This window comes from Pseudonaja textilis, chromosome 3 (genome assembly GCF_049901715.1).
Source record: "Pseudonaja textilis isolate UNSWEBS1 chromosome 3, rPseTex1.2, whole genome shotgun sequence".
NCBI classification, from domain to species: Eukaryota; Metazoa; Chordata; class Lepidosauria; order Squamata; family Elapidae; genus Pseudonaja; species Pseudonaja textilis.
The window spans coordinates 76,405,773-76,428,135 of NC_141992.1; the positions used below are offsets into that span (position 1 = coordinate 76,405,773).

The 22,363-nt window shown below is 36.1% G+C and overlaps 1 protein-coding gene across 1 annotated transcript in view; it reads left to right on the forward strand.

Annotated features, from left to right (window-relative positions):
- Positions 1-21,941, forward strand: part of LRRC8C (leucine rich repeat containing 8 VRAC subunit C) — a 29,138-nt gene extending 7,197 nt beyond the window's left edge. Inside the window, exons 2-3 of the mRNA XM_026700288.2 lie at positions 13,026-13,167; positions 19,049-21,941. Coding sequence (XP_026556073.1) covers positions 13,030-13,167; positions 19,049-21,316 — 2,406 coding nt within the window. The 5' untranslated portion in view covers positions 13,026-13,029 and the 3' untranslated portion in view covers positions 21,317-21,941. The remainder of the gene's footprint in view (positions 1-13,025; positions 13,168-19,048) is intronic.
- The last annotated feature ends 422 nt before the right edge of the window (positions 21,942-22,363 follow it).

Sequence of the window (22,363 nt, forward strand, 5' to 3'; positions counted from 1 at the left end):
TCTGCCATTCATTACAGAAGTATATTCTGCCTACTAGATTGGAACTGTGCATGGCGATGCTTTGAATCAGCCTAAATCAGGGGTTCCCAACCTTTTCCTATACCTCATACCCCTAGAACGCTTCTGATATATTCTCTCACCCCTTACAAAAGTAAATAATTATATGCATATAATTATGCTAATACACTATAATTTTGAAACTTCTAAACCCAAGTTTTTGCACTCCCTGGAATATCGTCTCACATCCCTAGAGGGTGCGAGCACGCCCAGTTGGGAACCCGTGGCCTAAATGCAGATAATCCTCAACTTAAAATGGCAGTGAATTTTCATCATATGTCATGATAGCCGTAAGTCAGAGTACTCATTTGATGGACCTGATTTTATGACATTTTATGTGGCTTTTTTGTGTTGTAAAGCAATTACCATAGTTGTTAAGTGAACCCATTGTCTGCAATGGATGTTTCGTGCTAGCCCTAAGCAAACGATCGTAAGTCAAGGACTACCTATAGTTCAAAGTATTCCACTTAAATCACAAGTATGAGTAACTATTTTGGGTTTTTGCTGAACAGACAGGGAATCAAATTTGCTCTCACTGGAAGTGTGCATGATGATACATCAAAAGGCTTCTTTCCGTAGCTTATCTTTAGCTTTTGGTTATGACTTCTGGTAATATAATATTCTGGAAGGGCATTGATTGCCACTACTTTTGTGAGTTTGTTAGTGTGGTAAGTCTGCATGTAATGACAAAAGTGAATCCTTTTAAGTCAAGAATTTCAGCAACTTAATTTTAGACAAAATAGTACGTGATGAAGATAAATTGTTACGGGAAGCAGTTCTGTTCCCATATTAGGATGCAGGGATGATGATCTTCTCTGTGTGTTGTGAGGTGGGAGAATTAAGATTTACATTTTGACTGGGTTATTCTTGATCAAAAACATTTTGCTTGGAATACTTTCCATAAAAAAGCCAGAGAAGTAGAAGTATAATTCTGTGTACAGGTAGTCCTCAATTTACAACAGTCACAACAGCATTGAAAAAGTGACTTATGACCGTTTTTCACTCTTACCACCGTTGCCCGTGGTCCTGTGATCAAAATTCAGGCGCTTAGCAACTGACTCACATTTATGATAGTTGCAGTGTCCCATGGTCATGTGATCAGCTTTTGCAGTCTTCTCACAAGAAAAGTCAATGGGGAAGCCAGTTTAATTTAACAACCGTTTATCAATTTAACAAGTGCAGTGATTCACTTAGCAACTGTGGCAAGAAAGGTCATAAGATGGGGCAAAACTCACTTAACAAATGCCTCCCTTAGCAACAGAAATTTTGGGCACAAATGTCATAACTTGAGGACTATCTGTACATACATCTGGGAATACAAAGAACAGTGTGAGTTGTTTCTGAATAAAATACACATAAGAAACTTGCAGGATGAGGTTCCATTCCTTAGCCAAGTATCTCCAGTAACATATGATGTTTTGAAATATGTAAATAGAATTAATGAAATAGGATTGAACTCCTCAGTAATATTTAAGTAAATTAGGTTTGGCGTATGTGTCTGTGTAATACGTGCATACATATGCATATATTTTATTAAATTATGAATCAATGTTACTTGGGATATCTTCCACAGTTAAATATTTTACCAGGGACATTATCTGGCAATAACTACCTTTGTACCTTAGTATTTTAATTCTATTTTTCCACAAATATTTAAGACCATATTTACATTCAGCATAAGTAATTAATTTTGACAATCTTCTTTGAAAAGAATAGCTTAAATTAATATTGTTTTCATCTTCTATCTAGTTAGAGCTGTCTTGATTGTATGCCATATTCCTGTTTCTTGAATTAAGTTATATGAGATGTATGGAATGAAAGCATGTTTAAGTTGAAAGCAGAGGTTACAAAAGGCATTTAGCAGAGAAAGCCAATGAGTAACTATCAAACATAGCTTCCATCCCCAGTTCAGTGAGGTATTCTCGCAGGACAGAAGGAACCTTCTCTTGGTTAGAACTTCAAATTCTTGAAGTAATGCACTCTTTCATGATGAGAAAAACCTTATAGCCTTGTAACAATACAACCCTATCTATAACTCCAATCACTGAGTGGATTGAAAATCGGATTATAATTGCAATTTATGAGCGAATTGCCTATAGATATAGATTTTGTATGGACAAATATAATGAAAGTTGGAACTCATTTATACAAAGGACACTAAAAAAAGAAAGATAGCTAAATAAATGTATTGGGAAATTAATATCTATGTACTTGAATAATATTTATATCAGATAAGTATATAATTACTAGCTTGATAGCCGTGATTCGCTATGAAACTATGTGGTCGGGCTTAGTTTTTTGGGAGGAAAATAAGGGGGGAAAAATTCTTCTGCCTACCAGTATCCATCTGGCTAGAGTCCAGTCAGTATGTTTGGAAAGTGAAACAGTATTTGCTGTGTGAGCAAGGAGACAGCAAAGAGCCTGGGCGTGGCTTAGCTCAACTGTTCTATACTAAAGCTGCTTGGTGCTCTGAAATTCCTCTCTGCTTGTGTTTTGCATTTGGAACAGATTTTTTTCAGATGGGGACGGGGAGTAGAACTCCTTAGCATCAGAGCGTGTTAATAATATACGAAATACTAATGCTCTGATGGTCATTTTGAAAAATCCTTCCTTAGTGAGCACCTAGAAGCCAAGTGGAACATACGTGCCAAATTTCAAGTTTGTAGGCTTTACGGTTCTGGAGATTTTGTGATGATGCGTGAATGGTATTTTGCTTTTATATAGTATATACTGATTAACTCAATTGATATATATATATATACTGTTTTTTTCATTTTGTTTTCATTTACTGTTTCTTTTAAAGCAATTTTTAAAAGACAATACACTCCTGTCTCTATGGGCTGGGAAGTAAATCCCACCATATCAAATATAAGCTACTGCGTTAAGAAACCATGTTCAGAGAAATGCATTTTAGGAGTGGAATCAATAAGGGTGTTTTGCCAACCAGTATCACTAATACTCACAATACGTTATTCTGCTCAGCACACAAGGATTCATCTTTTTTTGACAACTGTGGCCCTTATGACACAGTTGGTCTTGGCAGAGTGTCCAGAACAAGATGTTTTATCTCCATTAACTGTTTCTATCAACTTGCTAAAAAACAACTTTAAATTACAGCAATATGCTAAACTTCAGACTTCTTAATTTGTTGTATTTTTAAAAAAATTCTTGTCTATCTCTGCATTTATTTTCACAGTTTTAATGTTTTAAAATATTAAAACAAAAACGTCCTATAAACCTGTTGTAAACAATACATATATTAAAAAGAATAAAAAATAACTTTGGGCACAGTTTGTAATATTCCCAGTATGTGTTTTAATTATCTACAACTTTATGAGATGTTGCATACTGAATTGTAGAATAGTAGTAGGTTGAAGGTACTTAGCACTAAATTCATAACAAAATTGTTTGTTTCTCCATACTTCATAATATTTTAGAGCTTTGGTTTTCAAATACATGGGCTTCGTGCATCACACTAAACTCTGGATTATATTTACCATGGTTTGAGTAATAAACTACAATTGTCTGGATTCAAATAACATGGTGAGCTATAAACCATTGTTTACAACCACTGTAAGAGGTTTTAAAGAACAAGATATGCCAAAATCCAACTAACTTGAAGAATGTATGTATGATCTCCCCTTTCATTCAGTTTCTCTATCTTAATTCTTAGAAGGTGGAGTACTGCAGAGTTAAAACACAAGGAATCAGAAATGATTTCCAATGCAGATCCACAGATGAAACAGGACAGACACTCATGTCAGTTGGAGGCAAGAGATGAACGAGAAAATTGTCGCAGTTGCTTTTATTAAAGGGTGGTGTATTTGTGGGGGATGGGGAGAACAGTTCTATGCCTGGTTGCTATATTGGATTACTTTGTTGGACATCCTACCCCAAAATATGTCATACTCACTGGGATAGTTGTCCTCCTGATACATTTGGAAAAGGTGCCTTAGAAATGCTAAATTAGAAGCCCCATTATTGAGTTTTTCTATTTATTCAATCAGCATAGAGCTGGAAGGGACCTTAGAGATCTTCTAGTCTATCCCCCTGCTCAAGTAGGAGACCCATTTCAGACAAGTGACTGTACAATATTTTCTTAAAAACCTCCAGTGATGAAGCATCCACAACTTCTGAAGGCAAGCTGTTCTACTGGTTAATTGTTCTTACTGCTAGGAGGTTTCTCCTTAATTCCAGGTTGCTTCTTTCCTTGATTAGTTTCCAACCATTGTTTCTTGTCCCAACCTACAGTTTTGTTGAAACTACAGTCCTTGAATTTTCAGTACTTGTAACTAATTGTAGACATTATAATTTAAACTAATTTGTAGAGAAGCAAATTGGCTGTAGAAGTTAAGATATTAAATGAGACCAAGATTCCATTCCTACTTAACTGGAATTTACCAAACAACCCTGAGCCTATTACAATCTTCGGCTCAGTTACTTCCTAGATTTGTTATTGTAAAGCTGAAATAATAAAAAATATGATGCTCACTCTTGCTACAACTTTATGCATTTTCTATGCATGAGTTCATACTAACTCAGTTGGACTTACTTCTGAGCGCAGATAAGATCACACTCTGGAGTCCAAATTTCTTTTTAAGAAAATAAATGCCTAAGATGCATTGGATGCCTGAAGAACTATTTTATTAATCCATGTGTGTAAAGACTGCTGAAAAATGCTACTGGCAAGTTGTAAAAGGGTAGACATGGTAGAATGTATCATTAATATAAAAACCCATATTTCAGGAAACCAATCATAGCTCCCTGTGTTCTTAAACCAGGGGTCTTCAAACTTGACAGCTTTAAGACTTGTGGACTTCAACTCCCAGAATTCCTCCTTCAGTCATGTTGGTTCAAAATTCTGGGAGTTGAAGTCCACAAGTCTTAAACTTGCCAAGTTTGAAGACCCTTGTCTTAAATTGACGTTTCTTATAAGGAAAGGTCTTGATAAGAAGACCTTTTGAAATATGTCAGTTAAATTGCATTTTTAGAGGATAGTGTCTGGACAAATCAGCTAGATGTATAGACTGTTTAATTTCCAATTCAGTTTGTTGGTATTTATTATCAATTTACAAATTGATAACTATTTGTTATTGATATTGTTTTGGGCAGGCATTATGATATAATTTTAAGGACTTCGGTTGGAGAAATCTGTAAATTACTCTTGGTTGATAGAAATTTTATTTAGTGACCTTGGATGCAGGACACGGGGTAGTGTCTCCTCCACAGAGGCTAGCATGCCATTGACCCAAAGTTACCAATGTACCAACAAATGACCTGGGGAAGTATCACACTTTGGACCTGGTTTTTATCTTGCGGCAGTGATAATGTAATCTGGGAGCTGGGCAATATGTGTACTTGAGACAGGAAAAAAAAATGAAATCTTGATTTTGGAATTTGCTGTTTAAATTAGTTTGTTGCTGTGGAAATGGCTAATATTTACTAAATATGCAAAAGTAAAAAAATCGAGGTTATAATTTTACTTTGTATTCTACTAAGCTGAAAATGTTGGAAATCAGTACTTTTTTCCCTTTCCCCTATACTTTTCCTTTCTCTATTTTTCTCCTTCATTTCCCTAATACATTTATTTTCATTTGTATTTTATATCTATCTATCTACCTACCTATCTATCGTGTTTCTCATATAATGCCGGGTCTTTTTTTTTTTTTGAGCCCCGAAAAAATGGCTAGGCCGTCTTTTCAGGGGTGACTTAATTCCCCCCACCTTGCATCTTCGGGCGGGCGGCGACAGCTTGGATGTTGACCTCGGCGTTGGTGGGGCACTTCGTATCGGGGTCAACGCAGGCAGCACCATATCCGAGTGTGAAACAAAAGTACTTTCTAATGGCAAGCCCCCCCCATTCCCCCCATTTCGCATGTTTTAATATAGGCCTTAATTGGGGGACAGCTTAATTTCATTTCATGCCTATAAAACATGCTGGGACTTCCTATTGGGGGAGGCCGTATTGTTGGAGAAACAGTATATTTTAATTAAAATATTTTTAAAAATCTCTCTGGGCTATCTAGAATTGCCTACATGAAATTTTAGTGGGGCAAAAAATATATGCATAGTATGTTATGCCCATTACCTCCTAGTAATCTTTGTAATAGCTTTGAAATGTAGATTATTTTGAGAGGTGAGGATTCCCCGTCTGATTTTAAATGCATTTTCAAATTTGGGATTCCTTAATTCTAGTCTAGTTCTGTTTTCTTTTTAATATGTTTCTTCACGAATCTTGATCATCTAAAATGATTCTTTATAACTTCTGATATCTTGAATATGCATTGGCTAATGCAGAGAATGAAACAAATATTGACAAGTACTTAAATGTTTCTGGATTTCATACTAATTTTTTTATGTGCAAGGTTTCTCTGATGTTTGTATTATATAAGGTAATACTTCATGTTTAGAAGGAAATATCCAGGTTAGCAAATTGCCCTAAATATATGGTCTGGTTGAAAAATTGTTCAAACACTTGATGTGAAAATAACATGTGATGTCACTGGAATATTCTAGAATCCTTGGGGAATGCTTTGCTCTGTGGGCCAAATATGATGTTCCATGCAGTATTCAGATGCTACTAAGATTAGAGATGTTTCTTTTTGGTGTTTGGTGATCTTTAAACAATTTTTTAAAAGCTTTCGAGTTTCTCCAACAACAAATTTTTGTATTTTAAGCATTTATAGTCTATGTCATTTAATGTTGATGTTTTTAAACTCTGGAATGTTCAAGTTATGATCAACAAAAATGGGTTGCACATCAACTATATGACAAGTTGGCAAAAAACATACAAATCTGTAAAACAAGCTGGCCTTGCCAGCGTTTATCATCCTGCTCTGAACAGAAAGTACTTGCAAAACCTAACACTTTTTCTTATATTCATTATCCCACAGACTCCTGCAATCACAATAGTAGATAATATTATTTGGCTTTACTGTAGAATGAGCCAGAATTTCTAAAGAGAGAAAAGAAAAATGACCATTTTGCTAAATTAAGCAGATCCAGAAATTAAATTATATTAAATAGTTAACAAGAGGAAATTGCAATTGAAAACAAGAAATAAGTAAAGAATAATTGTGAACAAGAAGTAATGGCTTTACTTTTTCCAGCCAAAATAGGTAACAGATAAATTACTAGTAGTTAAAACTATTTGTAGTTAGTAAATAATACAATTTACAAAGTTACAATGCTTATCCCTGATTTATATGTCATCTAATTAGCTATTGGTGCTACCATTTTAAATTCACTTCAAACATTATAATCCTTGGCTGTCACACATGTTTTACCGTATAGTAGATCAAATCCATAAATTTTAAAACAAGACTCTTGACCTCATAATTGAGATAAATGATTTATAAGACACAAACAGGAAGCCATTCTGCATGCTGCTCCTCATGACTTTTCCAGATGACCCTGTGAATTATAAATCAATATGCACATTACAGTAAAGTGAGCTTGTTTTGTATTATAACAGGGGAGTACTGTGATGTAACAATAATTATGTTGGCTGGTTCATTGTTGCACTTATAATTGATACTATACCTGACGCCTTAGCATCGTATAGCATTGGTAGAGCATCCTGAAAGAAATGCAAGCATTTGATTTGACATGCAACTTCTGAAATATAAACCAGATGCTGAGAAAAAGAAAGATTTATATTTAATTAACACTTTTCTACAGAGCACCACTTTTCTTACTTATTACAGTAAATGGTTCTTCCTTGTCTTAAAAATAAACTTAGAGAGGAACAAAGGTGATCTGAGTGGAAAATAAAACTTACATCACAAGAAGCAACATAGATGTTTATTTCAAGCTGTAATCTAGCTGTTGTGTGCCTTTTAGTAACTGATTCTATAAGTTTCTAAGAAATGTAGCTCATTTCCATACTAGTGTTTTCACAGCACCACCCAAACATCATTGAAGTGATATAAAGCCTGGCTTCCCTGTTGTTGTTTTGGCACAATAGTTGAACAATTGTAGGAGATGTTCTAAATCCCTAGTGTGGAAAAGACCTTTGTGTTAGCCAACAATGTGATTATTAATGTATCTGTTCAAAAAGTAAGTGATTGTAATACTAAAATGGTTAGAGATTATTTGGTTAGGGAAGGGTTAGGGTTGGGATAGGCAATAAAAATTGTGCTTGGTCAGCAAACCACCACAAATACTTTCCAGTACAGTTTTAATACAGATGGGAAGTTCATACATTCCAGCTGCATTTTATACTTGCTTGAGTATGTCCCACCTATCTTTAATATGTAGTGTGAACTAAAAAGAATAAATGCTTTAACAACGTTCATCCCAAAGTGTATCGCTAAATGTCTGAAGATTCTCAGTCATTCAGATCACGGTTGTTCCCAAAGGTATTTTTTCAAGAGGCAACTGGACTTTCTGTTTTTTTCTTTGAAGACTTTTTGCTTCTCATCCAAGATTATGGGGTTGCTTCTTGGATGAGAAGTGAAACCTCTTCAAAGAAAAAAACAGCAAGTCCAGTTGCCTCTTGAAAAAGCATCTTTGGGACTTTAATAATATTGTTACATTTCTCTTTAAAGTAATTGACTCCATTTAGCTTTCAAACGTACAAAATAATCAACCAGTCCTTCTAAACTATGAATAATGTGGTGTTTCTATTACCAGACTACACTATTTCAGATTGCTTCTATGCAGACCTATCATGAGTCACACACAGTAGACAGAAAAAGAAGATAAGAAAAATCTCTTGACTTTTCCTTCACGTTCTGTTTCTTTATTAAGAAAGAACATTTTGTCATGTAATCTTCTCACCTGCTGCCTATAGTCAAAATCCCAAAGAACTAAAGTACTCCATTTATGGGTTTAATTTGCCCCCTGATATTATGTGGAATCATAACTTTGGTGGTGATTCAAAAATTTCCACTTCCTCGAATTACCAACTATCCCCAAATGGTTTTCTGAAATCAATTCAGGCTTTAAGCCAGAAGTAATGGCTTTGCAGATCCTTTAGGGAAGCTTGCATTTATAAGTTTTTATGTACAAATTTGTGTATCCTATGCTCCGTGTACACAAATTTGACAGAGTCCTCGGGAAGTGGCTAACAGCTCATTATGTCCCCATGCTATGATTTGTGTGTGTGTGTGTGTTGTGCAAAATTTACATTTTCCCGAAAAAATGGCATCAAGGGATCCATTGCACAAAATTTCCACAGTACTTCCCAAGATTTCAGTACTATTTTTATATGACAAACTGGAAGGGAGGGGATTCTCGCTATTCACCAAGCTTCTGTTGTCCATTCCTGTAACTTGTTCATGTGCACTGTGTTCATATATTTTTCCTCATCATATTTTCACATATTTAACAAGTAGAAGAGCTTGTTTTCAGACTATGCCTTTTCAGTACAGGTAATCCTCGACTTATAACCACAATTGAGCCCAAAATTTATGTTGCTAAGTGAAATATTTGTTAAGTGAGTTTGCCCCATTTTACAACCTTTCTTGCAGTTTTTAAGTGAATCACAGTAGTTGTTAAGTTAGTAACACTGTTGTTAAGGGAATCTGCCTTTGTTTGTCAAAAGGTTGCAAAAGGTGATCACATGACTTGGGACACTGCAACCATCACAAATATAAGTCAGCTGCCAAGTGTCTGAATTTTGATCACGTGATAATGGGGAAATTGCAACAGTCATAAATGTGAAAAAGTGTAAAAAAATTCAGTGCCATTGTAACTTTGAACACACAGTAAATGAACTGTTGTAAATCAAGGATTAGAATAGAACAGAATAGAATTCTTTATTGGGCAAGTGTGATTGGACACACAAGGAATTTGTCTTCGTACAAATGCTCTCAGTGTATATAAAAGAAAAGATACATTCGTCAAGAGTCAAGAACCATCAGGTACAACACTTAATAATAGTCATAGTGTACAATAAGCAATCAAATCATACTAGGGAACAGTCAATAAAAATCATTAGGATACAAGCAACAAAGTTACAGTCATACAATCACAAGTTGGAGGGGATGGGTGATAAGGAGTGATGAGAAGATTAATAGTAGTAGTGCAGACTTTATAAATAGTTGGACAGTGTTGAGAGAATTATTTGTTTAGCAGAGTGATGGCTTTCAGGGAAAAAACTGTTCTTGTGTCTATTGTTACGGTGTGCAATGCTCTATAGCGTCGTTTTGAGGAAAGGAGTTGAAACAGTTTATGTCCGGGATGTGAGGACTCTGTAAATATTTTCACAGCCCTCTTTTTGACTCGTTCAGTATAGAAGTCCTCGATTGAAGCCAGATTGGTAGTAATTGTTTTTTCTGCACTTAATTGCAAAGTAACCCACTTCTCAATCCTTTCCAAATCTTGATGTAGTATATTTCAGGAGTTTGCTCTGATGAAAAATCAGTTTTCTCAGGAGATAAGGGAAAAGGGAGATTGTGCCAATTTCAGCACTTACTTAAGATCAGGTGTAATGAGAATAGTATAATGACTTACGTGTAAGAGCTGAAGCTGCAGAGGCAGAAATCAGTGGCTTATGGGCTAGAGATTGGCTCTAATATCTCATCCATCTTCCCAAGCCGTCAAGCACTCTGTCACTTTAGAAAGGTGGGGAAAAAAATCCTTACAGTTTAAATTTGGAGAATAGATAGCTAGATCTCCGACTTCTTTGCACTGCGGTGTACCTGCTCATCTATTGTGCTTGTGTTTTTGTCTGCAGTAAAGAGACTGGTCTAGCTAAGTTGTGTCTGGGTGAATAGCCAAGCACAATAGCCAAGCCAAGTCTAGCTGAAAGCCGAATTAAGGATTAAGTGTCTGGAGACCTGAGATTTACTGCTGAGCCTGATAGCTTGGATTCATCTGAAAGAGTTCTAAAGCAGTACTGTGGTCACAAAAAGAAAATACACACAGGAATTATTAATAATGCAGTTTAACCTGAAGCAAACTGAGATACACACACAAACACTTTTTCTTATTCTGTGTTCTTCCTAATCAACTTTGTCAGTGCAACTCAACCTATTTCAATCTCAAACCCTCATCCAGGAGTGATTCCTGAGTTGCTGGTGTGCAGTAAGTAAATGAATTAACTCACAATATATTCTGGTGCATAGGCCATCTCAATCTTTTGAAATTCAACCTGGACTTTCATTCAAGGAATGCTATCTTCTACTTCCTTTCCAACCTCATAGCTTTTCTTTATTTATGTGATGGAGACCAATTAGGGGGAAAAACAGAATTCAAGGAGGAGACTATTTTAGAATCAAGATAGATAGATGTGTATGTGAGTTCCTTATTACTCATCCCCGTTTGAGTAATATATCCTGACTTAAGCCCTCTTCCAGGACTTTAATTACCAAACATTAACCATGTTTGTGCTTACGTTGACTCAGTTGGAGAGTTGAGTATAATGTTATTTTGGGAAAAACTGATGAAGATTCAAGTTAATTGGGATAGGAGCAACATTTGTACTATAAAAGATCCTGCTGTTTTTCTATAGAGCTTATTCTGTCAGAAGACGTGGTGAGATTTGCAAGTGGGCAAAACATTGGTTTATATATAATTTAATTTTATCTATACCAAAGTTTTTAGGCTGGTAGACTTTAAAATAACAGCTTAGAGTGCAAGATAGGAAGACTGAAAGCAAAGCTAGAAGAAATGATAGGCTTGTTTGTTTCTTGAGGAGTATAAAGCACTGTAATTTGCGCATTTCTTGGGTGGAGTCTAAGATTTACTTTTGGGGAGTGGGATTGGAGACTAAGCAATGAATAATTCTTTCTGAGTATATGAATTCCTTTCTCTTGAGTGGCTACACATGAGGTCTAACCTACAATGTGGTTTATCTGACTGGCTTGGTATTTTGAGTGCAAAGTTTGAAAAACATAATTTGAGACTTAGATCTTTGTATGAACACAGACAGTTGTAGTTTATTCAAATTGTGGTTTAATGGTTAAAGAGAGAGAATAGGTCCCAAGCTTTTATTCTCTTGGCTCCCTTCCCTTTGCTCCTGCTAAGTCATCAGTCATATTTCCAAGAAACTGCCTTCCTTTCTAACATAATTGACTGTCCTGTATGTTCTTGATTTGTTTTCTTCCCGTATAGCGGTCGGGCAAGAAGAGTCTGGGGCTTTCCTATTGCTGAGTTAAATTGCTATTCACTCATTTTTGAATTGGCAGAAAACAACTAGCAAACAAATTTGCTGCCCCGTTGTTGATCCTTATCTATTTGGCATTTATTACATCTACTTTTGGCTTGCAACCAAAATGACTAATAGAAGTCTTCCCAGTTGGGCTGGCCCTTGATTCTGAAATGGGGCACTTCAGGAAGATCAGGGGAGTGAAAACCGAATTTTGAATTTATAAAAGTTAAGTAAGGAGTAGAAGAGGTTGATGGTAGAAGCCTAGTCAGACAGATTGGAATACAGATGTTCTGGTCACTGATTTGATTAGCTTGTCATGGAAAGAATATCCAGTTTTGAAGCAGTGTCTGATGAATTCCATTCTTAAGAGGCTTTGAGCGATCAATCATTCTCCTAGCACAGGGCTGTCAAACTCGTGGCCCACGGGCCAGATACGTTACATGCGGGCCACGCCCACACCCAGTTTAGCAAAAGGGGGAAGTCACAATATATCACGTGATAATGCCGTGACAATGTGAGTTTGACACCCCTGCCCTAGGAGATCATGTGATCAGTAAGAAACTTGGAAAACATTAATACTTACATAGTTCTTCAAATTCCACCACCACTTCTAGATTATCCTGCCCTGGCATCTCTCTTTATGTATAGTGTTCCATGCAAAGAATCCCCCAATATCACCACTGCTAAGAATTTGGGGAATTGAAATTCACACACCTGGAAGATGCCAAGTTTTAGAAAATGTTGTCTAGACTGAGTGACTCTCCATATGTATGAATGTATATTAGGGTTGCACTGAATAAAACAGTAACATATAGTTTTCATATTAAAAAAAGTAACCATTTCACACATTTCCCCTTTTGTTCTTTTTCAGAACAATGATTCCTGTTACTGAATTCCGCCAGTTCTCTGAACAGCAGCCAGCCTTCCGTGTTTTGAAGCCATGGTGGGATGTATTTACAGACTACCTTTCTGTTGCCATGTTGATGGTTGGTGTGTTTGGTTGCACATTACAGGTAAATAAACAGGACTCCAAGTTAAAAATGAATAATACCATAGAAGCAGGACTGTGATGTGTCTCAGATTCTAAATGCTGGTTAAAAAAAAGATTTAAGATCATAGATACTAGAATTATTTGTTCACCTGCTCAAGTAACATAACAGATAGTAGTGCAGTAGTGTTAGCTGTTGGAGTAGTGGGCTCCAGAATCACATGTGGTCATTTCAGTAATATGATGTAGGAGAAAAGCAAGCAGAGCTGGTGGGTGGAGTTAAACATGTCATCAGTTTAGAATCTTTAATTCTTAACTAGGATCAATTTAGTGTTGACCATCAGTTGACTGGATTCTTGCGCATAGGTTTGTATAAATCTATGCTGCAACTTTATGAATGGTCCTGATTCTTTGCTTTGATAAATATCTTTTTTTATTTAGCTATCATATTAATATAAGGTCTTGTTGTCCTACTTTACACTTGGCAGCTGATAGTTCCAGGTTAACATCTGTTTTAAATTATAGATCTATATAAACTTGATCCTATGCAAATCAGGCACAAAGAACCAGTACCATTGGGTAGATTACAGCATAAACAATTTATTGAAGCCTATACACAAGAATCTAGTCAATTAACAGTCAGCGCTAACTGGCACTAGATAAGGGCCAGTGGCATTTATAGGGAGGTGGAGTTGGATCTCTTGTGCTAATAACGCAAGGACTCTAAACTGGTGTCATGTTTAATTCTGCCCCCCAGCTCTGCTTGTTCTTCTACATATAACAAATCTTTGGCACAGTTATGTGTGCGTCCAAATGGAGACTTCTCATAACCTGTGCCCACACATTTGTAGTACATGGGAAAAGATTCTCAAATGTATGGTCACAGAGTTGCTTACAGCTCCAGGCTTTGTATGTAACCCTAGCAGCTCTCTAAAAATTACTACATGATTAAATCCAGCGTGACAAGAAAAGGTACTTAATGAATACCTAGGTAGTAAATATTTACTTTTATTTTGATTTAATTTTGTTAAATACAATTTTGTTTGGCCCCAGTAGCTTCCTTTTGATCTGAATGTTTAGATCAAAACAAATAAGATTCATGCCCGTGGTATGTGCTATTGGGAAAGGAAGGGGAACAAAACTTATTCTTTTAAATTTATTTTTAAAGAATGACAAAAAATAATTTGTAGGAAATAAGGCGAAAGATTGTATTAAAGATTTACAAAACAAACAATTATGTAGGCGTTTACAAAGAAAAACACATTCCACTGTTATTCTTATAGATCACTTTTGATTGGAATGGATATGAAGATAATTGCACAAGAGTTTAGCATTTTAATTTCTCTTACATTTCAGCCAAAAATCTCTTCATCCTATATCTCATCTTTTATCTATTAGCAAATAATATAGCCTCATTACTCAATGAGCAAAAATCCATTCAGTTAGTCTTTCTCTCTCTCTCTCTTTCTCTCTCTCTCTCTCTCACACACACACACACAAAATCTTAAAAAGTAAACCAACTTGTTTTCCTTTCCTAAAGGAGTTCCTTTCCTTTAATTAACCCAATAATTTATAATTTTCTCTAAAAATACAACAACAAAAGTTCCTTCCCATATCATATCTCATTTCTATAAACAAATCCTTAAAGCCTTGTCATTCAGACTTAAGAAAAATTCCATTAAAAGCTACCAGAAATAACAACATATTGAAAATCTTGATCTTTAATCCCTTCAAATACTCTCCCTCAAATTAATTTATCATTTTTTCGGTATTTCCTCTCAGAAAGTCCTTCGCAAGCTTAACACCTTTAATTTTAACACCATAGCCTATCCACTGTCTCTAAAAATACAACAAAAAAATCTTACACACATATACAATATACATATTTAAAAATCCTTGATTGAAAAAGTCAACTTTATTATCCTCCTTTCAAAAATCTTGATCTTTATTCCTTTAAGTATCTGATTTCTTTTCATTTGTTCTTCATCTTTTCTCATAAACTCCTTTATAAATATAACACATGTCTTTTGTAGGTCCACAATAGAAAGTTGTCCAAGTCACTTTTCTGAGTTAAAATCCACACATTTAAATTACTCTTCTGATCCATGATTTGGGTGTCCTTTTTAACTATTAAAGCGTCAGCTAGTTTCATTTGTACAGTAAGCCCTGTTAAATGTCTTGGCCAATATCTTTCTTGTAGCCTGTCATTTTTAAATTAATATCCAAAGCAACCTGATTCTCGGTTGTATTCTCTTCTATCTCCTGTTTTAAATCCGTTTTTATAGTAGCAGACAATCTTAAAAGTTCTGAGTGCACTGTTGCCAAATATCCTTCCAGATTTAAAATACTTTTCTCCATTTTATATTGTTCAGTACTTTTGAGTGCATATATATCTGAGTATGTGAGGCAAAAAATATAGTCTTTCAAAGGTAACATTCTGCAAAGACAAAGTCTTCTACATTGGGGGTCTTTAACCACCCCCCCAGACAAGGGACCAGCATCAGTCCGTGGCATGCCAGAAACCGGTCTGCACAAACAAAGCCCCATCCGTGGGATGCAGACAGCATACAAAATCATGCCGTCTTCGATCCATGGAAAAAGCTCTATTCACAGTACCAGTCCCTGGTGCCCTAAAGGTTGAGGGCCACTGATCTAGATAATAAATTTGCCTTTTGTTGCACTGACTGTTGCTGTGGATTTTGCCTTATATTGAAAGATAGTTCTCCATATATTCCAGAGTGTTTCCTCTTTCTCTCTTACTAGAATTCAATTCGTTGGATAAAAACAAAACTGAATTTTTTAAATTTGTATCATACAAATAGCATTCAAATGCTATATATGGCATTAAGTTGTTCTTATTCTCTCTTTTCCTTCCACACATACTGTATTCTGTCTTTCTTGAATTGGCAGTCAATAGAAGCTATATATATATAAGACTGAAATTCTTGACTCTGAAGGCCTGTATTCTTGGCCAAAGGACTAGTTCTAACTAAACGTCCTACGGCTTTTCTCAGTCAGTATATATATTACCAGGATCACGAGAGTCCATGTAAATTGTTTCCAAGGTGCGAACAAAATTATTTGTGGGTGGGTAATGGAAACCACAAGCATATAGGGAAAGTAGGTGGAAATTGATAATCTGGTTTGGCATAATATTGCGGCCAGAGTAGAAATATTATTAAATAAAAACTCTGGATGTAAGGTCCTGGTGCAGTGACCTGTACCTAAATTAGAGATCCACATGTCTTGTGGAATCTGCAGCTAGACTGGAAGGAGGTGCTAGGAAAAGGGCAAGCTGAGACTTTCTTGCAGAAAGCAGCACAAAATCCCTGATTCTGAGCGTTCCCAAAGGAATGCAATTAGTCTGACAAGATTCTTGTAACATAGGGACGGACTGTAAAGTTTCTGTTTGAGACTGTTCACAGATGGCCCTAGTTGCTTCTTCCTGACAGCACTCCGTCCTGCTTGTGAGGATGCACTCTTTTGCCTCCTCCAATCTTTCAACCTGACTATCATGGCAAGGTACAAATTGCAGGTACAATATTAACAGATATCAGGGAAAATACATCACCAACAGCATTGTACCATATCATATAGTGTAATATGATACTTCAGATCAAGACTTAATGTGGTTTGCTTTGTTTTGACTTTGTAATTTGGGTGAATCCACCCATTATGGCTTATCAATCTCTTGAAGTAAAAAAAGCTAGAGTAGGGGCCTCCAAACATCAGGCCATGGCTCAGAACTAGGCCAGAGCCCATTAGGAACTAGGCCATGCAAGCAGCACACATGTGCGTTACCATCCCCTCTTTTCCCCCACCATGGAGCTAGAAAGTTGGGAGCCACTGAGTTAGTGTGCTAATGAGTAAAACTCAGGAAAATAGCAAGTAAGAAAGCACATTTTTGAATTTATACTGCTGCTCATTTCCTCTTCTGCAACAGAGCTGCTTTGCTGGCACAAAACTGATTATTCAGATCATATCAGAAATTCAGACCAATGCGTCATTTGCAATATCCTTATTACTAATCATGGGACTAACTGTTCAATGCAATTATTTTCTGCAGAGTATTGCGGTCCACAACAAAGAATTTGAAAACACTTGTATGTATTCAAACATTCTGTAATTGGGCATTGTAGTTCTAAACTAAAACTTCCCCCATCCTAATATTTTCCCCTTAAAATATGAGGGCCCTCTTATCTTGAGAATATAATATTAGAAGTAGATGGATTTTTCATCTTTCTTTTTGAGGTGGGAAGTCAACTTAAATTCACAATCTTCCTTCTTTTGATAAATGTAGTAGTGTTTTGGGTTGCAGAGGTAGAACAGGCCTAAAACAAAGCTTTTGTTAAAACTGGAACTGCTAACATTTAAGCCACTACATGGACCTTTTGACTTGTATATTTCCTACATAGGTTGATGAAGAATAGCTCCTTGTCCTTTCCCTCTGCAGGATTACCTCATTTGTCCCATCTATTATGGGGGCATAGAACAAGTATAATTACAGCTGTTCTTATTAGGTTGGTCTGGCAATTCATTCCTGTTATTGAAGTTAAGGAGGCCTGGCCCTTCAGGTACCAGGGTTAGCTTCATGCTCTCCTTCGAATAAATGCAGGGTTTAATGAATACACAAATACATGCCCCTGTTGGCGGTTGAAGAGATGCCCATAAACAATCTGGAACACCCATCTGACCATTTTAATGGTAAAGAGAAGGCCCTGTGAGTTGCTTCCTTGTTGCTAAGCAACTACAGGACATAATTTGCATGCCATTTTTTCTCCCAGGCTGTCGGAATGCCCAGATGGGAAGTGATACAGCTACAGAAGAGAAAGGAGCAAAACTTCTGTTCATTGTAAAGATTTAATCATCTGTGTCCAATTTTTCCGTTGGAAGTAAACATGAGGGCCTTTTGAAATGCTTGATTTTATGAAGGGGTCCTTTGAGCGACTCATGCCACCCAAATACAGAGGCTCATGGTTTGGAACTTTTATTCTGCATGAATATAGTGGAATATAAAATATTTGAAAAGCCCTGGTCTCTGCTATTAGTCAGTCTTCCCAAAATGATTCTAGTTTTAGGAAATACAATTGAAGATATGTTCCAAAACATTATTCATGGCATAAAAACCTGATTTAGAGAAAAGTAACTTTTTGCCTATGGCTTGAAATCTTATGCCTTTCAAACCAACCAGGCTTCCAATTGCTTATTGTACCCTATGACTATTAATAAGTATTGTTCCTTGTGATTCTTGACAAATGTCTCGTTTCTTTTATGTATACTGAGAGCATTTGCACCAAGACAGATTCCTTGTGTGTCCAATCACACTTGACCAGTAAAAGAATTCTAATTCTTCCAGTCTGAAACCTCAGGCTGTGATTATCTGCCAAATTTACTAAAAAGTGCATCTATATTTCTATATGTTTCAGTGTTTAAACCACCATATTTTTATGTCTCCTTTCCCACAGTCTGATGAAATGGAGACTTGCAGACAGCAATATATATTGCAAGAGAGGGAAAACATCTATTACCTGCTGTGAATGGAACAGGCTAACAAGTATATACATGCAATAAAATCTATAATACTGTGATTTTCTTTGTTCGTATAGTTATTTAGTTCAATAATCAACATCAAGTGAAAAGCCTTTGAAACAGATGGTCAGGTTGAAATGCTGGTGGCCAGAAGAATATAATAGCACTATAGTTAGTTATCATTTTTACACACAACTGACGTCTGCAGAACTTCCGGTGATTAGGGATGTGGCATGATTCATATTCCAAATCTAGAATTTTTATAGGTAGAGATGTTTCAAAGTCTGTAGGTGTCTGACCTTTTCTTCCTTCACTAAAAGAAAAACTTGCCTCAAAATGTATTTTCAAAATACAATTTTTGTTTGTGTGCATTTCAGGTGATGCAGGATAAGATCATATGCCTTCCCAAAAGAGTCCAGCCTTCTCCGAACATATCTCACCTGAATATGTCAGATATGGACTCCAGTGCAGCTCAGTTCCTTCCACCCAAGCCATCCACACCTCCTGCCACTGTTGAAATGAAGGGCTTAAAGACTGACTTAGACCTCCAGCAGTACAGCTTTATAAATCAAATGTGCTACGAACGTGCCTTGCATTGGTATGCAAAGTACTTTCCATACCTTGTCCTTATACACACATTGATCTTCATGCTATGTAGCAACTTTTGGTTCAAGTTCCCAGGGTCCAGTTCAAAAATTGAACATTTTATTTCCATTCTGGGGAAATGTTTTGACTCTCCTTGGACCACAAGGGCTTTGTCAGAGGTTTCTGGAGAAGACTCTGAGGAGAAAGACAACAGAAAAAACAACATCAGCCGGTCAAACACAGTCCAGCCTAGCACAGAAGGCAATTTGGTCAGGACGCAATCCTTAAAATCCATACCTGAAAAATTCATTGTGGATAAAGGAACTCCGGGGGCTTTGGATAAAAAAGAAGGAGAACAAGCTAAAGCATTATTTGAGAAGGTGAAGAAATTCCGTCTCCATGTTGAGGAAGGTGACCTACTATATGCTATGTATGTTCGTCAAACAGTACTGAAAGTGATCAAGTTTCTTATTATTATTGCATATAACAGTGCGCTTGTTTCAAAAGTTCAGTTTACAGTAGATTGCAATGTTGATATTCAAGACATGACAGGATATAAGCACTTTTCTTGCAATCATACAATGGCACATCTTTTTTCTAAACTCTCATTCTGCTACTTATGTTTTGTAAGTATTTATGGACTGACGTGCCTTTACACTTTGTACTGGCTGTTTTACCGCTCTCTGAAAGAATATTCATTTGAGTACGTCCGGCAAGAGACTGGAATTGATGATATCCCAGATGTCAAGAATGACTTTGCTTTCATGCTCCACATGATAGACCAGTATGATCCTCTTTACTCGAAAAGATTTGCCGTGTTTCTCTCAGAGGTCAGTGAAAACAAACTGAAGCAGCTGAATTTAAACAATGAGTGGACTGCCGATAAACTCCGGCAAAGATTGCAAATGAATGCCCATAACCGTTTGGAACTGCAACTGTTTATGCTGTCTGGACTTCCTGATACAGTCTTCGAAATTACAGAGCTGCAATCCTTGAAACTTGAAATTATTAATAATGTCATGATACCAGCTACCATTGTGCAACTCGACAATCTCCAAGAACTCTCCCTATACCAGTGTTCTGCAAAGATCCACAGTGCAGCCTTGGCATTTCTAAAAGAAAACCTGAAAGTCTTGAATGTCAAGTTTGATGACTTCAGAGAACTTCCACCTTGGATGTACGGGCTCAGAAATTTAGAAGAATTGAGCTTAATTGGTTCTTTATGCCACGACATTTCTAAAAATATAACTTTGGAGTCCTTTCGAGAGCTGAAGAACCTTAAAGTTCTGCACATTAAAAGCAACCTGTCCAAAGTCCCACAGTCAGTAGTTGATGTTTCAAGTCACCTTCAAAAAATGTGCATTCATAATGATGGCACTAAACTCGTAATGCTCAACAACCTGAAAAAAATGGTCAACTTGACAGAATTAGAGTTGGTGCACTGTGATCTGGAGCGCATTCCTCATGCTGTTTTCAGCCTTAACGCTCTTCAGGAGTTGGATCTCAAGGAAAACAATCTGAAATCTATAGAGGAAATTGTTAGCTTTCAACACCTTAGAAAACTTACAATCCTAAAGTTATGGCACAACAGTATAACCTATATCCCTGAGCACATAAAGAAGCTCACCAGTCTAGAACGGCTTTCTTTTAGTCACAACAAGATAGAGGTTCTCCCATCCCACCTTTTCCTATGCAACAAAATTAGATATTTAGACTTATCTAACAATGACATACGATTCATCCCCCCTGAAATTGGGGTTCTACAAAGTTTACAGTATTTTTCCATTTCTTGCAACAAAGTTGAGAGTGTGCCAGATGAGCTGTACTTTTGCAAAAAAATCAAGACACTGAAGATTGGGAAAAACAATTTGTCTATTCTTTCACCTAAAATTGGAAATCTAGTGTTGCTATCCTACTTGGACATTAAAGGAAATCACCTGGAGTTTCTTCCCCATGAACTTGGTGACTGCAGAGCTCTTAAAAAGAGTGGACTTGTGGTTGAAGACACATTATTTGAAACTCTGCCTTTGGATATTAGAGAACAGATGAAGGCTGAATAATATTCTCAGTACTCAATGCAAACTTTCTGCCAAATGCCTTGTACATAACTAATATGCCTTCAAGTCTTTACCTTATTTTGATATATATTATATATGGATCATTTTGGAATACATGTATTACATGTAAATGTTTATATAAGCTTTCTTTTTCTACCCCACCTACTTCCATGTTTACATTTTTTTTTTAAATTTCAGCCTTATATTGTATGTCTATTTTTTACTCTGCTTTGTTGAGATCAAATTGCTGACATCTGCCTTAAAAAAGTAGCCTAGGTCAAACGAAGATCATCATCTTTAAAAAATAAATAATTTAGGTAACTTATTTAAGTAGGATAATTTATGGTTGCTGTAGCAACTGGGATTCTTTTTATTCTTTTCAAAAATCACCTAAATGCTTTAAAACTGAAAAGTGTTGTTTATCTTGTTTATTCCCGGTTGCAGGTAATTGTGGCTTCTGCAAGCCAGATTGCCCTGTCTTTGGGACTTCTTTATAGCAAAACAGTAAAGTAGCCATCATTGATAAAAGATACTTCTTCGCTGATGTGCTAATCAAACCTATGCTGCTATTGCTGGCAATAGAATTTGTTCTTTAGAAGACTGAATTAAAATCGCACTTTAGCTAGTATTCAGTTTCATTTAAATTTCTTTTGAGTCTCTTGACTCCATTTTTACCATTCTTAGTTATAATCAGAACATGAGTCTGGAGATTATGTTCTGACACTATGAATCTTTCTTTCATCTCTCCTTTTGTATATTAACTGTGATTTCTAAATCTACATTAGTAAGTCTTTGCAAATTGCAACCAGATATGATTTGCATAAAGTAGTTTCCATCATGAATCTTTCTATTGTGAATACCTTCATAATTATCTATCGGTGCATCTACATCATAATTATAATTACAAAGAGGGAAAGATCAAGTTTATGCTGTTTTAATAATAAGGGTTTTTTTTCTTCATCCTAGTTTCCCACAAAGAATTATAGGAATTTAACTGAGTGGGAGGGTTAAAAATTCTATTAATTATTTCCTTTGCTTCTCTCACTCTTA